The sequence below is a fragment of the Cherax quadricarinatus genome, chromosome 30 (assembly GCF_038502225.1).
Source record: "Cherax quadricarinatus isolate ZL_2023a chromosome 30, ASM3850222v1, whole genome shotgun sequence".
Taxonomy (NCBI): Eukaryota; Metazoa; Arthropoda; class Malacostraca; order Decapoda; family Parastacidae; genus Cherax; species Cherax quadricarinatus.
Genome location: NC_091321.1, coordinates 657,501 through 673,887, shown reverse-complemented (window position 1 = coordinate 673,887; position 16,387 = coordinate 657,501). Strand labels below are relative to the sequence as shown.

At 44.6% G+C, this 16,387-nt stretch overlaps 1 protein-coding gene across 1 annotated transcript in view; it reads right to left on the bottom strand.

Annotated features, from left to right (window-relative positions):
• Scp2 (Sarcoplasmic calcium-binding protein 2) overlaps window positions 1-16,387 on the bottom strand; it is a 394,806-nt gene that overhangs the window by 133,123 nt on the left and 245,296 nt on the right. The window contains exon 3 of the mRNA XM_070089823.1: window positions 15,267-15,327. Coding sequence (XP_069945924.1) covers window positions 15,267-15,327 — 61 coding nt within the window. The remainder of the gene's footprint in view (window positions 1-15,266; window positions 15,328-16,387) is intronic.

The following is a 16,387-nucleotide window of genomic DNA, read 5'->3' as shown; positions in this document are numbered from 1 at the left end:
GATGCACTGGGAAGAGTGATGCACTGGGAGGAGTGATGCACTGGGAAGAGTGATGTATCGGGAAGACTGATGCACCAGGAAGAGTGATGCACTGGGAGGAGTGATGCACTGGGAGGAGTGATGCACTGGGAGGAGTGATGCACTGGGAAGAGTGATGCACTGGGAGGAGTGATGCACTGGGAGGAGTGATGCACTGGGAAGAGTGATGCACTGGGAGGAGTGATGCACTGGGAGGAGTGATGCACTGGGAAGAGTGATGCACTGGGAGGAGTGATGCACTGGGAAGAGTGATGCACTGGGAGGAGTGATGCACTGGGAAGAGTGATGCACTGGGAGGAGTGATGCACTGGGAGGAGTGATGCACTGGGAAGAGTGATGCACTGGGAAGAGTGATGCACTGGGAGGAGTGATGCACTGGGAGTAGTGATGCACTGGGAAGAGTGATGCACTGGGAGGAGTGATGCACTGGGAGGAGTGATGCACTGGGAAGAGTGATGCACTGGGAGGAGTGATGCACTGGGAGGAGTGATGCACTGGGAAGAGTGATGCACTGGGAAGAGTGATGCACTGGGAGGAGTGATGCACTGGGAGTAGTGATGCACTGGGAAGAGTGATGCACTTGGAGGAGTGATGCACTGGGAGGAGTGATGCACTGGGAGGAGTGATGCACTGGGAAGAGTGATGCACTGGGAAGAGTGATGCACTGGGAGGAGTGATGCCCCGGGAGTAGTGATGCACTGGGAGGAGTGATGCACTGGGAGGAGTGATGCACTGGGAGGAGTGATGCACTGGGAGGAGTGATGCACTGGGAGGAGTGATGCACTGGGAGGAGTGATGCCCCGGGAGTAGTGATGCACTGGGAGGAGTGATGCACTGGGAGGAGTGATGCACCGGAAGGAGTGATGCACTGGGAGGAGTGATGCCCCGGGAGTAGTGATGCACTGGGAGGAGTGATGCACTGGGAGGAGTGATGCACTGGGAAGAGTGATGTATCGGGAAGACTGATGCACCAGGAAGAGTGATGCACTGGGAGGAGTGATGCACTGGGAAGAGTGATGCACTGAGAAGTGATTTCACAGCAGACTTATATCCAATTCTTACAACTCCACAACCGCTGACAGCAAATGAAAGTGAAACTCCGGAACGGATAGATTTTGAACCCATGGCGAGAGAGTTCTAAAACTGACCATAATATTCCCCTGCTGTCAAGGTTTGGGAGACTGCACTCTCATGGTTATGTATCGGACACACGAGACTCACTCATGGATACTTCATGGAGAAACGACCTGCACCAACCACTCTGCGAAGACTGTCAGGTCGCACTGTTAGTCCTCCACATCTTACTATATTGCCCTGTCTATCAGCAGCAACCCAGGATTCACTTCCAACGTCTCTCTGCCGCCCCAACACACTCTAACTGACCTCCTTGCTGAAACTCCCACTTTTGATGCAGACTTTCTTTGACTTTATAAGAGAAATCTTACTTGTGCACTAACCCCCCTCCCACTATCCTCTGCCCTCACACATTCCTACCCCTCACTCTTAAACTTCGCATATTCCTACTCCTATATAGCCCCCCTTCCCTGCTGAACTGTACGATTCTTACAGATTTAAACCCAAATTGGTTATATTATCTTCCAATTGCGATGTCATAATGGTCCAAAATGCAATGAAGTAGTCTTTAATATTTCCATTTTAAACTGGGTTGTAAATATGCTCAATTAACTCATTTTATGAGTGACCTGAAACCGGGGGTTGTGTGTGTACAGTATTGTACACAACCAGTCATTAATAATGCTCGGTTTTATAGCCAGTCAGAGCCCCCTGGAAAGACTGCCATGGATGCCAAATTTAAACATCGTAGCAAAGCCTAATTATAACGACTTGCAACACGGCTGTGAGCCGGACTAATGAGTGCTGTGGCAGATTTAGAGGCACATCAGTGCCGCTATACATTCCAGGTTACCCCTAATCCATTTGTTTTTATTTTTGTATCTGACAGTAATTATGGGGTTCTGATTTTCCTCTCTTTTGTTTATTAAAACTTTATATAACATGGATATTTTCCCTTCAGAGTCGTTATGTATTTTCACTGATTTTAAAAATTTACACCAGTTTATTTTAATGTTCTAGAAATTACTGAAGTGTTATTTTATATTGAAATATTTGTGCATAATTTACGTTTATTCCAGTGACAGGAGAGATGATGACTTGTGTTTGAATCTCTCTCTCTCTCTCTCTCTCTCTCTCTCTCTCTCTCTCTCTCTCTCTCTCTCTCTCTCTCTCTCTCTCTCTCTCTCTCTCTCTCTCTCTCTCTCTCTCTCTCTCTCTCTCTCTCTCTCTCTCTGTCTCTCTCTCTCTCTGGACTCCCGAATAAACAGAGAGAGAGAGAGAGAGCATAATGATGTCAACGAGATAAAGTCAGTTGATCAAATGAAAATGCTGGCCCACAGATGGCTCCAACTTCATCCTGTTCCCTACTTGTATGTCTCATAACAATAAAAATGCTTTCAAATGAGCTGATGTAGGTAACAGCTCTTAGCTTGCCAATAAAGTTAGGAATCCTTAACCTGTAAATAGCTGTCAATAAAGCTAGGGATCCTTAACCTTGTCAAACCCTGAGTAAAAAAAAAAAAAAAAAAAAAAAAGATCCCTCTCCGGATACTATATAGCGTATATAAATTTTAGTTGATAACTTAGACAAATCTGCAAAATTTGGGTACATGTGTCTAATTTATCATATTATATAGTGTATATAATATACCAAGAGGTATTTTATATATACTGTATAACAGTATTGAGCACCAAGACATCAGTACAGTGAAGCAACCGGTTTATGTACCAGTGGTGCAGTGGTAGCACTACCACTACACCAGTGGTGCAGTGGTAGTGCTACCACGACACTACACCAGTGGTGCAGTGGTAGCACTACCACTACACCAGTGGTACAGTGGTAGCACTCTACCACTGCACCAGTGGTACAGTGGTAGCACTCTACCACTACACCAGTGGTACAGTGGTAGCACTCTACCACTACACCAGTGGTACAGTGGTAGCACTCTACCACTACACCAGTGGTACAGTGGTAGCACTCTACCACTACACCAGTGGTACAATGGTAGCACTCTACCACTACACCAGTGGTACAGTGGTAGCACTACCACTACACCAGTGGTACAGTGGTAGCACTCTACCACTACACCAGTGGTACAGTGGTAGCACTCTACCACTACACCAGTGGTACAGTGGTAGCACTACCACTACACCAGTGGTACAGTGGTAGCACTCTACCACTACACCAGTGGTACAGTGGTAGCACTCTACCACTACACCAGTGGTACAGTGGTAGCACTCTACCACTACACCAGTGGTACAGTGGTAGCACTCTACCACTACACCAGAGGTACAGTGGTAGCACTCTACCACTACACCAGTGGTACAGTGGTAGCACTCTACCACTACACCAGTGGTACAATGGTAGCACTCTATCACTACACCAGTGGTACAGTGGTAGCACTACCACTACACCAGTGGTACAGTGGTAGCACTACCACTACACCAGTGGTACAGTGGTAGCACTCTACCACTACACCAGTGGTACAGTGGTAGCACTCTACCACTACACCAGTGGTACAGTGGTAGCACTCTACCACTACACCAGTGGTACAGTGGTAGCACTCTACCACTACACCAGAGGTACAGTGGTAGCACTCTACCACTACACCAGTGGTACAGTGGTAGCACTCTACCACTACACCAGTGGTACAATGGTAGCACTCTATCACTACACCAGTGGTACAGTGGTAGCACTACCACTACACCAGTGGTACAGTGGTAGCACTACCACTACACCAGTGGTACAGTGGTAGCACTCTACCACTGCACCAGTGGTACAGTGGTAGCACTACCACTACACCAGTGGTACAGTGGTAGCACTCTACCACTGCACCAGTGGTACAGTGGTAGCCCTCTACCACTGCACCACAAGCATCAGAAGGTTTTTCATAATAACATTTAAAGTTAGCCCTCTGAGTGAGCATGTTCTGCCGTGGATGCAACAGTCTTATATAAACAACTCTGTAATCTTAGACATATGTTCTAGAGAAAGTCTTTCTTAGCTCTACACAGAGCGAAAAGTTGTCCCAGTGAAGTCTTTCTCTGTAGCTGGTACCTCTGTCTTCACAGGTTCTGCTGTCATTCACAGTAATTATAACTTGTACCTCTGTCTTCACAGGTTCTGCTGTCATTCACAGTAATTATAACTTGTACCTCTGTCTTCACAGGTTCTGCTGTCATTCACAGTAATTATAACTTGTACCTCTGTCTTCACAGGTTCTGCTGTCATTCACAGTAATTATAACTTGTACCTCTGTCTTCACAGGTTCTGCTGTTATTCACAGTAATTATAACTTGTACCTCTGTCTTCACAGGTTCTGCTGTCATTCACAGTAATTATAACTTGTACCTCTGTCTTCACAGGTTCTGCTGTCATTCACAGTAATTATAACTTGTACCTCTGTCTTCACAGGTTCTGCTGTCATTCACAGTAATTATAACTTGTACATCTGTCTTCACAGGTTCTGCTGTCATTCACAGTAATTATAACTTGTACCTCTGTCTTCACAGGTTCTGCTGTCATTCACGGTAATTATAACTTGTACCTCTGTCTTCACAGGTTCTGCTGTCATTCACAGCAATTATAGCTTCTACCTCTGTCTTCATAAATTCAACCGTCATATACAGTAATTTCAGTGTATTTCAAGTTGTCACCAATGAAATATACTTAATTAAATCAACATTATTCCTGGCATCAAAGAACATTAAGTGCTGGACCAGGCAGAGCTCCTGGGATAGGGAAACATCACGGTCCACACCTTTAAATCCAAGAGCAAAGCGGCTGGTCCACGAACACTCCAATGATACTTTCTACTCACTGAGTTGTGTTTGCGATGGTCGAGTCACAGCTCCTGGCCCGGACTCTTGAACTACAGTCACCGGCATTAGAGGTTCCTGGGCTCTTGGGACCTCCCAAGCTTAAAGGAATTTATTACTGACAAAATTTCACCTGTGTTATAAGGCTGATTTTCACGTCAGTCTCCCTTCCTGCACTTCAGTATCATTTTAACAATCTTCCGGTATTTATTGCCTTGTCATACCTGCTCTTGAAACCGTGTCACTTCCTCATCTAGTTCACACAATTTATTTACCACCTTGAGACTGAACAATTATTTCCTGACATCTCTGTACCTCGTGTATGTTCTCAGCATTTCGCTGTGTTTCTGTTGACTCTGTCAAACCCATCAAGTATCCTGTATATCGTAACTCTATCTCCCCTGATTCTTTTTTGAAAGTTATATGATACAATTGCTTTAGTCTTTTGTCAAGGCTCTATCTCCTGATCCCTGGAACTAGTTTTGTTTCAAACCTTCAAACCACCAACTATAAATCTTCTGACTTTGTGTGGATGTACTCACTTAATTGTCCTCACCTAATTGTGGTTGCAGGGGTTGAGACTCAGTTCCTGGCCCCGCCTCTTCACTGATCGCTGCTAGATCCTCTCTCTGCTCCCTGAGCTTTGTAATACCTCATCTTAAAGCTATGTATGGTTCCTGCCTCCACTACATCACTTACTAGACTACTCCACTTCCTGACAACTCTATGACTGAAGAAATACTTCCTAACATCCCTTTGACTCGTCTGAGTCTTCAGCTTCCAGCTGTGGCTCATTGTTTCTGTGTCCCCTCTCTGGAACATCCTGTCTCTGTCCACTTTATCTATTCCACGCAGTATTTTGTATGTCGTTATCATGTCTCCCCTGACCCTCCTGTCCTCCACACACACACACACACGCGCGCGCGCGCGCGTGTGTGTGTGTGTGCGTGTGTGTATGTGTGGGTGGGTGGTATATGTGTGGGTGGGTGCTTGGGCATGCGTGCGTGTGCGTGCATGTGTGTGCGTGTGTGTGTACTCCTCTATCTCAACTATATGTGCATACAGGGGTCGACTCATAGCTCCTGGCCCCGAGTCACAGCACCTGTGTGTGTGTGTATGCGTGTGCGTGCGCGCGTACACGAGAGTGCGTGCGTGCTAATTACGGGCCCGGCGGTTGGACTTGATTGGCTGCGCCACCTCCAATCCTATCGCGAATCAGCCCTTTAGGACCCATTGTTTGGGCGTTGATTGGCCGTGTGCGCGCGCCTTTTGAGCGACCTTGATTGTCTCGGCACCAGCCGGACTCCAGGGGATTTTCTGCTCACTCCTAAAACTGATCAAAGATTTGTTGATTTTAGCCGATTTCTCTCACTCTCTTGCGTAAAAATCGACATTATAGCCAGCAGATCTACTGACTGGAAGAGTATACCCAATTCTTGACTGGAATAGATACGTCATTCAGGTTATAAATGGTTAATTTATTCAATTACAGCGTCGACTGAACCAGTAAGAGATATCTGGGTGGATCAATGGAGTAAGGCAACTGGATTTCCAACTTCCTGACGAGAATCCCAGCTACGAGATGTACCTATCTGTCAGTCATGTCTGTCAATAAGGACTCCACATGACTGTCAGTAAATGCTGTCTGTAAACCGTGACTCAGAGTGGCTGTCTGTTAATTATGTCTGCTGAAAAGGACTCTGCAAAGCTGTCAGTCATGTTTCTCTCTTTTAATAACTATGATTTGCTGTCAGCCACTGCTATCTGTCAACTAAGACTCGAAGTGGCCGTCTGCCAGTCATGTTTTTGTCAACATGAATTCTGATAACTGTCAGTAAATGCTGTTTATCAACCATGACCCTAAATGGCTGTTTGTCATATCTCTTAACAATGGCTATGATTTGCTGTCAGCCCAAAAAAATCTTTATCTGTCAAAAGCGTCTTTTATTTCTGTCAATCATATCTTTCAGTCTGTCAGAGTGACAGTGTTAACTACATCTTGGTATGTTTGACTGTCTGTCATGTCTCTCCATGACTGTCTGCCAACCAGGACTGTCTGCCAACGTTTCTCTTCCTAAATCATGTGTGTCAGTTTTTGTTAAGCGTCTGTGTCAACAATGACTGAAAGCCTGTCCTTTAAACAAGATTACCTGTCAGCCATGACTGTCAAACGTGTCTGTCTAGGTGCCAGCCATATCTGTTTTCAATGTTACTTCACTCTTCCACAACTAGTAGATTTATCAACCACTGCTAACAACATCCACCACATATCGCTACCAGTAATCACAACTACAATACTGTCAATTACAAGCACACCACTACAACTAACAACCACCACTGCTGATAACCACCACACATAACCATCTCCACTACAATACTAACTAGCACACACATCAACCATCACAACTAGCAACCACCACTGCTAACAACCACTACTACTAATAACCACCACTATAATACTAACAACTAGCACACACATCAACCACCACAACTAACCACAACAACCACCACACACAGCCACTACTGCAATGCTAGCAACTAACATACACACCAACCACTACTACGGACAAACCATCACACACATCAACCACCACACACACACATCCATCACCTGCATGAACCACCACTTACAGCCACCCGAGGGATGAAGATACCAGGACTCTATAACACCTCTTGTCAGGTGTTGACAAACAGTCAGATGTAATAAAAAAACTACATAAACGCATCTAAACAGACAGCTCCACAGGCACAGGGTGAATAAAAACTAGATTAGTACACCTAGGTGAGTACCTGAGTACACCTAGGTGAGTACACCTAGGTGAGTACACCTAGGTGAGTATACCTAGGTGAGTACCTGAGTACACCTAGGTGAGTACACCTAGGTGAGTACACCTAGGTGAGTATACCTAGGTGAGTACACCTAGGTGAGTATACCTAGGTGAGTACACCTAGGTGAGTATACCTAGGTGAGTACACCTAGGTGAGTACACCTAGGTGAATATACCTAGGTGAGTATACCTAGGTGAGTACACCTAGGTGAGTATACTTAGGTGAGTACACCTAGGTGAGTATAACTAGGTAAGTACACCTAGGTGAGTATACCTAGGTGAGTACACCTAGGTGAGTATACCTAGGTGAGTACACCTAGGTGAGTACACCTAGGTAAATATACCTAGGTGAGTATACCTAGGTGAGTACACCTAGGTGAGTATACCTAGGTGAGTACACCTAGGTGAGTATAACTAGGTAAGTACACCTAGGTGAGTATACCTAGGTGAGTACACCTAGGTGAGTACACCTAGGTGAGTACACGTAGTTGAGTATACCTAGGTGAGTACACCTAGGTGAGTATTCCTAGGTAAATACACCTAGGTGAGTACACCTAGGTGAGTACCTAGGTGCTGCCTCAATTAAGGGTTGTAACCCACAAAGTGGCTAATAGCTTCACTTAAGTTACACATGAGAGATGGACAGCTGGGGCGCTGATGAGATTTGGCATATGGAGTCACTGTTGAGAGAGACGGCAAGACTTTACTAACCGTTAATAGACCGTTGTGTCCGTTGAAGCCGTTATTGACGTTGTAGCAATTACCATCGTGTCTGTTATTACCGTTGTGGCAGTTATTACCTTTGTAACAGTTATTTCAGTTGTAAGAGTTATTGCCATTGTAACAGTTATTGCCGTTGTAGCAATTACCGTTTAAACCATTGTTACCATTGTGGAAATTATAGTTGTGGCATGTATTAGCGTTGTAACAGCTATTACCGTTAGAACAATTACCGTTGTAATAATCATTACAACTTTAGCAGTCATTACCGTTGTGGCCGTTAATTCTGAAAAAAACGGCTACTGACAGTTTATTTCCCCCCCCCCCTCCATTTTTTTAAAGTTTCGACAGTTACAGTACGTCCATTGTAACGGTAAATAGCCCTCCATTGGCAAAAATATCCGTTACTTACTTTTGTTTTCTGAAGAGTATAACGGTGGTGAATATACTCGCAAAGAAACGAACAAGTTAAAAAAGAGGCGAATATACTCGCAGGGAAACGAACAAGATAAAAAAGAGGTGAATATACTCGCAGGGAAACGAACAAGTTAAAAAAGAGGCGAATATACTCGCAGGGAAACGAACAAGTTAAAAAAGAGGTGAATATACTCGCAGGGAAACGAACAAGTTAAAAAAGAGGCGAATATACTCGCAGGGAAACGAACAAGTTAAAAAAGAGGTGAATATACTCGCAGGGAAACGAACAAGTTAAAAAAGAGGTGAATATACTCGCAGGGAAACGAACAAGTTAAAAAAGAGGTGAATATACTCGCAGGGAAACGAACAAGTTAAAAAAGAGGTGAATATACTCGCAGGGAAACGAACAAGTTAAAAGAAACTTCGATTTCGAGTATTCTTTACGACTCACTGAATCACAGTTAAAAAAAATATTGAATTGTTTAAATTTTAGTTTTGTGTAGTGATGTTAGAGCAGTGATTGTCTGGTTAATGTGGGTGTAGATGGAGCAGTGATTGTCTGGTTAATGTGGGTGTAGATGGAGCAGTGATTGTCTGGTTAATGTGGGTCTAGATGAAGCAGTGATTGTCTGGTTAATGTGGGTCTAGATGAAGCAGTGATTGACTGGTTAATCCGAGTCTAGATGACAGATGTGAGCCACAACACCGTGTACTCCTTTGCTGACGATACCAAAATCTGCATGACAGTGTCATCTATCAAGGACACTGCAACTCTACAAGCGGACATTAACCAAGTCTTTAAAAGGGCATCAGGAAACAATATGAAGTTTAATTTAGATAAATTTCAATTACTCCACTATGGAAAACCCGAGGAAATGAAAACCGCATTGGGGAATAAAACAAATTCCAATCACACAATAGAGCAAAAAACTAATGTGAAGGACCTGGGAGTGATAATGTCAGAGAATCTCATTCAAAGAGGACAATAATGTATCTATCACACCTGGAAAAATGATAGGATGGTTAATGAGAACATTCAAAACTAGGGATACCAAGCCAAGAAGGACTAGTCCCAAATCTACACACGGAAATCACTCCCTACGAAAGCAAAAGACTCGGCAGACGGTGCAACATCACCCCAATGAAAAGCAGGACCTCCACGGGTACGCTAAGAGACAATATATTAAGTGTCAGGGGCCCAAGACTGCTCAACTGTCTCCCCAGCATACATAAGGGATATTAACAATAGTTCCCTGGCTGTCTTCAGGAGGGAGCTGGACAAACACCTAAAGTCAGTACCTGACCAGCCGGGCTGCGGTTCGTACGTCGGTTTGCGTGCGGCCAGCAGCAACAACCTAGTTGATCAGTCCCTGATCCACCGCGAGGCCTAGTCACGGACCGGACCACGGGGGCATTGGCTCGTAATTCCTTCCAGGTATACTCTAGGTATACCTAAACTTATTTACAGGTTATCTTACCTCAGCTTATTTACAGGCTACGATCTGTCATTTTATTCCGCCTCATTGACAAGTTATTACCTGGAGGAACACCGCTAGACACGGAGTGTTGTACAGTGTTACTGTACTAGACACGGAGTGTTGTACAGTGTTACTGTACTAGACACGGAGTGTTGTACAGTGTTACTGTACTAGACACGGAGTGTTGTACAGTGTTACTGTACTAGACACGGTGTGTTGTACAGTGTTACTGTACTAGACACGGTGTGTTGTACAGTGTTACTGTACTAGACACGGAGTGTTGTACAGTGTTACTGTACTAGACACGGAGTGTTGTACAGTGTTACTATTCTTCTCTTGTTAGTGATGCTGTCAGCGTTACCAGTGTAACTGTTCTTCTCTTGCTAGTGATGCTGTCAGCGTTGACAGTCAGACTGTTCTTCTCTTGCTAGTGATGCTGTCAGCGTTGACAGTCAAACTGTTCTCCTCTTGCTAGTGATGCTGTCAGCGTTGGCAGTCTAACTGGTCTCCTCTTGCTAGTGATGCTGTCAGCGTTGACAATCAAACTGTTCTTCTCTTGCTAGTGATGCTGTCAGCGTTGACAGTCAAACTGTTCTCTTGCTAGTGATGCTGTCAGCGTTGGCAGTCTAACTGGTCTCCTCTTCCTAGTGATGCTGTCAGCGTTACCAGTCTAACTGTTCTCCTCTTGCTAGTGATCCTGTCAGCATTGGCAGTCAAACTGTTCTCCTCTTGCTAGTGATGCTGTCAGCTTTGGCAGTCTAGCTGCTCTCTTCTATTCCTGACTGGTGGACACTAGTCACTGACTGGGGGTCCACAATCCAGGAGAGGAGTAGAGAAACAGTTGGGAGGAAGCGAGGAGTTACGTATCTTCTTCCACCGTAACAGACAATGAATGTTGTCGTCAAGCGCCATGTGCCAGCAACCTCCCACCACCGTAGCTCGGTTGGTAGGGCCCTCGGCTCATACACTGAGTGTCCTTGGTTCGATCCCCGGTACGGGTGGAAACAGTGGGCGTGTTTCCTTAAGACACCTGCTGTCCCTGTTCGCCTAGCAGTAGGTAGGTGCCTGGGTGTTAGCCTATTGGTGTGGGTCGCATCCTGAGGACAAAATTAACCTATATAATGTACTTGTAGAAATAAAGATTATTATTATTATTATTATTATTATTATTATTATTATTATTATTATTATTATTATTATTATTATTATTATTATTATTATTATTATTATTATTATGATACACACTTGAACCTCCATCACGCAAGTTCCGTACAGTAGTATACAACAAACAAGTATAACTTACATGGATATACGTAGTTGTTTAATGAGATCGTAAAGAAATGTTCACTTACATTCCTGCTCCAAATTGGAATCATTTATATATATATTTCTCTTTTATTTTGCCCGAACCTGTAAAGTCTCTTGAGGCAATTTGCCCAAAATATGACCCACCGTTCAGCTAGTTCCTCCCCCCGCCCCCCTCCCTACCTCTTAGGCCAGTACGCTTATATCCCAGCAGCCAGTCACAGACCTCCTGGCTCCTCAACAGCCAATCAAAACACGAGCAATGTGTAAGAACCCAGGCACTCAGATCAAGGTGTGAGAACCCAGGCACTCAGATCAAGGTATGAGAACCCTGGCACTCAGATCAAGGTGTGAGGAACCAAGGCACTCAGATCAAGGTGTGAGAACCCAGGCACTCAGATCATGGTGTGAGAACCAAGGTACTCAGATCAAGGTGTGAGAACCCTGGCAATCAGATCAAGGTGTGAGGAACCCAGGCACTCAGATCAAGGTGTGAGAACCCAGGCACTCAGATCAAGGTATGAGAACCCTGGCACTCAGATCAAGGTGTGAGGAACCAAGGCACTCAGATCAAGGTGTGAGAATCCAGGCACTCAGATCATGGTGTGAGAACCAAGGTACTCAGATCAAGGTGTGAGAACCCAGGCACTCAGATCAAGGTGTGAGAACCCAGGTACTCAGATCAAGGTGTGAGAACCCAGGTACTCAGATCAAGGTGTGAGAACCGAGGTACTCAGATCAAGGTGTGAGGAACCCAGGTACTCAGATCAAGGTGTGAGGAACCCAGGCAATCAGATCAAGGTGTGAGAAACCCAGGCACTCAGATCAAGGTGTGAGGAACCCAGGCAATCAGATCAAGGTGTGAGTTTTGACATTCAGATATCACTCTCCCCTTGCCACTATCTCTACCACCTACGCAACACAAAATCACTAATAATACCATTAATAACATCAGACCAAGACTGCCAGAGGACAGACACAGACAGACACACAAGTGCAGCTGCTCACAGGATGGCCAATTAAAATATTTAAATGACCTCGGAGCAGAAGCTGCAACTCTGAAGCCACTTGTGCAAACTGAGCCTCGCAGTGAGAGAAGGAAGGAATTCTGAAAGAATTTAGGTTATCCTGACTGAGAAGTGCGAATGAATGTCCATGCTTGAAGTATTCAGCATTTGACGAGGGTGTGTGTGTGTGTGTATGTGTGTGTGTGTGTGTTTGCGTGTGTGTGTGTGTGTGTGTATGTGTGTGTGTGTGTGTTTGCGTGTGTGTGTGTGTGTGTGTGTGCCTTTTTACTAGTATAGTGTGTATATTTATACACGTTACACTTGTGTGTATAGATATACGCCTACGTGAGCCTCAGTGTAACTAGGCCAGCATGGTACAGTGTAACTAGGCCAGCATGGTACAGTGTAACTAGGCCAGCATGGTGCAGTGTAACTAGGCCAGCATGGTACAGTGTAACTAGGCCAGCATGGTACAGTGTAACTAGGCCAGCATGGTACAGTGTAACTAGGCCAGCATGGTACAGTGTAACTAGGCCAGCATGGTACAGTGTAACTAGGCCAGCATGGTACAGTGTAACTAGGCCAGCATGGTACAGTGTAACTAGGCCAGCATGGTACAGTGTAACTAGGCCAGCATGGTACAGTGTAACTAGGCCAGCATGGTACAGTGTAACTAGGCCAGCATGGTACAGTGTAACTAGGCCAGCATGGTACAGTGTAACTAGGCCAGCATGGTACAGTGTAACTAGGCCAGCATGGTACAGTGTAACTAGGCCAGCATGATACAGCGTAACTAGGCCAGCATGGTACAGTGTAACTAGGCCAACATGGTACAGTGTAACTAGGCCAGCATGATACAGCGTAACTAGGCCAGCATGGTACAGTGTAACTAGGCCAGCATGGTACAGTGTAACTAGGCCAGCATGGTACAGTGTAACTAGGCCAGCATGGTACAGTGTAACTAGGCCAGCATGGTACAGTGTAACTAGGCCAGCATGGTACAGAGTAACTAGGCCAGCATGGTACAGTGTAACTAGGCCAGCATGGTACAGTGTAACTAGGCCAGCATGGTACAGTGTAACTAGGCCAGCATGGTACAGTGTAACTAGGCCAGCATGGTACAGTGTAACTAGGCCAGCATGGTACAGTGTAACTAGGCCAGCATGGTACAGTGTAACTAGGCCAGCATGGTACAGTGCATAACGCACTAGCCTTCTACTTGTTATCACTGGCTTGCCATAAGTTCAAACACTCCGTCTAGTAAACTATTTAACTGTGTTCTGAGAAGTGTGTTTAAAGAGCTCTAGCTCCTGGGTTCCATCTCTTAATAAACTGTCATGATACGTCACTAAGCGAATGGGTTGTCACATTGAATACCTGGGTCCTTTCACTGACTTAATCTCCACTATATTTTTTTCCTTTCGCGTTCAAGCTTCTCTCCTCTGGCTTATCTGTGTACACTGTTTGTTTGTGTTTCTTAGTGCTAGTCTGGCTCCTTTCAGACAGCCGGGTCAACATTCTTAACAGCAGTTACTGCTTAATTATGCTGCTAGAGAACCATAGATAAGCGAATTTTGAGGAAGGTGTATAGTAACTGGAAGCTTCCAGCACACACCTGTGAGCGTGAACACTAACTGAAGCCTTCCAACACACACACACACACACACACACACACACACACACACATACACACACACACACACACACACACCTGAGACAAAGCTATCGAATTTACGTGGCATACAATACCGCTGCCTCCTGAAGTAAGCAGAGGCAGTGTAAAGGAGTCTAGTCCGGCCTGACAAATTGGGCTGCATGAGAGAAACATTTCGTGCAGCCTCTGGTATTGTTTACCCCCTCCCCCACACGCACGCACACCCAACTAGCTGCTTGTGTTGACATGTGCCCAAACGAAGCCATTACCACTGCTTCCTGAGGGTAATCAGGCCTGGCACTCAGAATACACCTGATGCCAGCTGTTGGTCGTCAGGGAGAAATGGGGAGAATTACTTCTGTTCTCTAGTGTTAAGTAGAGGTTGGTCCGCCCAGGTGAGCTTCTGGTATTGTGATGGAGACATGCCGCTGGCTGGCTGCATGGCTGGCTACCTGACTTACCCATCCACTTTGTTGTTACATTATGAGATGTGAACTGCCTTTACACCACTTAACTTCCTCCACACCACTTAACTTCCTCCACACCACTTAACTTCCTCCACACCACTTAACTTCCTTCACACCACTTAACTTCCTCCACACCACTTAACTTCCTCCACACCACTTAACTTCTTCCACACCACTTAACTTCCTCCACACCGCTTAACTGCCATCAATAATAATTAGTAAATAATAGTTAAATAATTAGTCAGTAATTAATAGTAATAATAATTAGTAATTAATAATAATAATTAGTAATTTAATAATTAATAGTAATTATTTAATAATCAGCAATTATAATTAATAATCATAATTAATAGTAATAAATAGTAAAGTTGCAATTAATAATAATTAGTAAATAATAATAATCAGTAATTAGCAATAACTGATACTAAAAGATAATAAGATAATAAGATAATACTTACCAAAGAAAGTATTGAAGACATGCAAGAGTTTGGCTCGTCGGAACGCTGACAGATCTGACATCTGTTGAGTAAGATAGATTGTGGTAAGATAATGGGTAAGATTGTGGAAAGATAGATAAAGTTGTGGCAAGATAGTGGGTAAAAAACGTGAAAAGATTGTAAGATTGTTGTAGAACTGTGGGTAAGATTGTGGTGGTAAGATAGGAGAGATTGTAGTAAGGTAGTACGTAAGATTGAGACAAGATAGTAGGAAGGATTGTAGTAGGATTGTTAAGATTGTGAAAAGATAGTGAAGAATGTAATAAGATAGTAGATTAAACTTTGGTAAGAGGTAAGATAGAACGTACGAGTGTGGTAAGATAGTAGGTAATATAGTAGACTGTGGTAAGATAAAGCTAAGATAATAGATAAGATAGTGGTTAGAGGCAAGTAGGTAGACAAGACTGTGGTACGATAGAGGTAAGATAGATAAGACTGTGAGATAATAGATATAAGATAGTAGAAAAGATTGTGGTAAGATGGAAGTATGATTGTAGGTAAGATTGTGGCAAAACAGTGGTTAGATAGGTGGGTTTGTGGTAAGATAGTAAACAAGATTATGGGAAGACAGGTAAAAATAGTAGGAGAGAGTACACATCAAGGATCACCCTGTACACTGAATATTACGCTCGTGGCAACTCAACACTCTCACTCAAGATTTATTACGAAGGTAATGCGTCGTGGCGTTCTTTTGTGTTGACAGCTTTAAAAATGTGTTTCCATTTGACAGTTTGGGAAATAAGGTGATTCTTTCTTTAGATGAGCGGTGTGTCGAGTGGTAGTGGTGATGGTGGTAGCGTGGTGGGGGTAGTGGTGATGTGGTGGTGGTGGTGGTAGCGTGGTGGGGGTAGTGGTGATGTAGTGGTGATGGTGGTAGCGTGGTGGGGGCAGTGGTGATGTGGTGGTGGTGGTGGTAGCGTGGTGGGGATAGTGGTGATGTAGTGGTGATGGTGGTAGCGTGGTGGGAGTAGTGGTGATGTAGTGGTGATGGTGGTAGCGTGGTGGGGATAGTGGTGATGTAGTGGTGATGGTGGTAGCGTGGTGGGGGTAGTGGTGATGTAGTGGTGGTGGTGGTGGTAGGG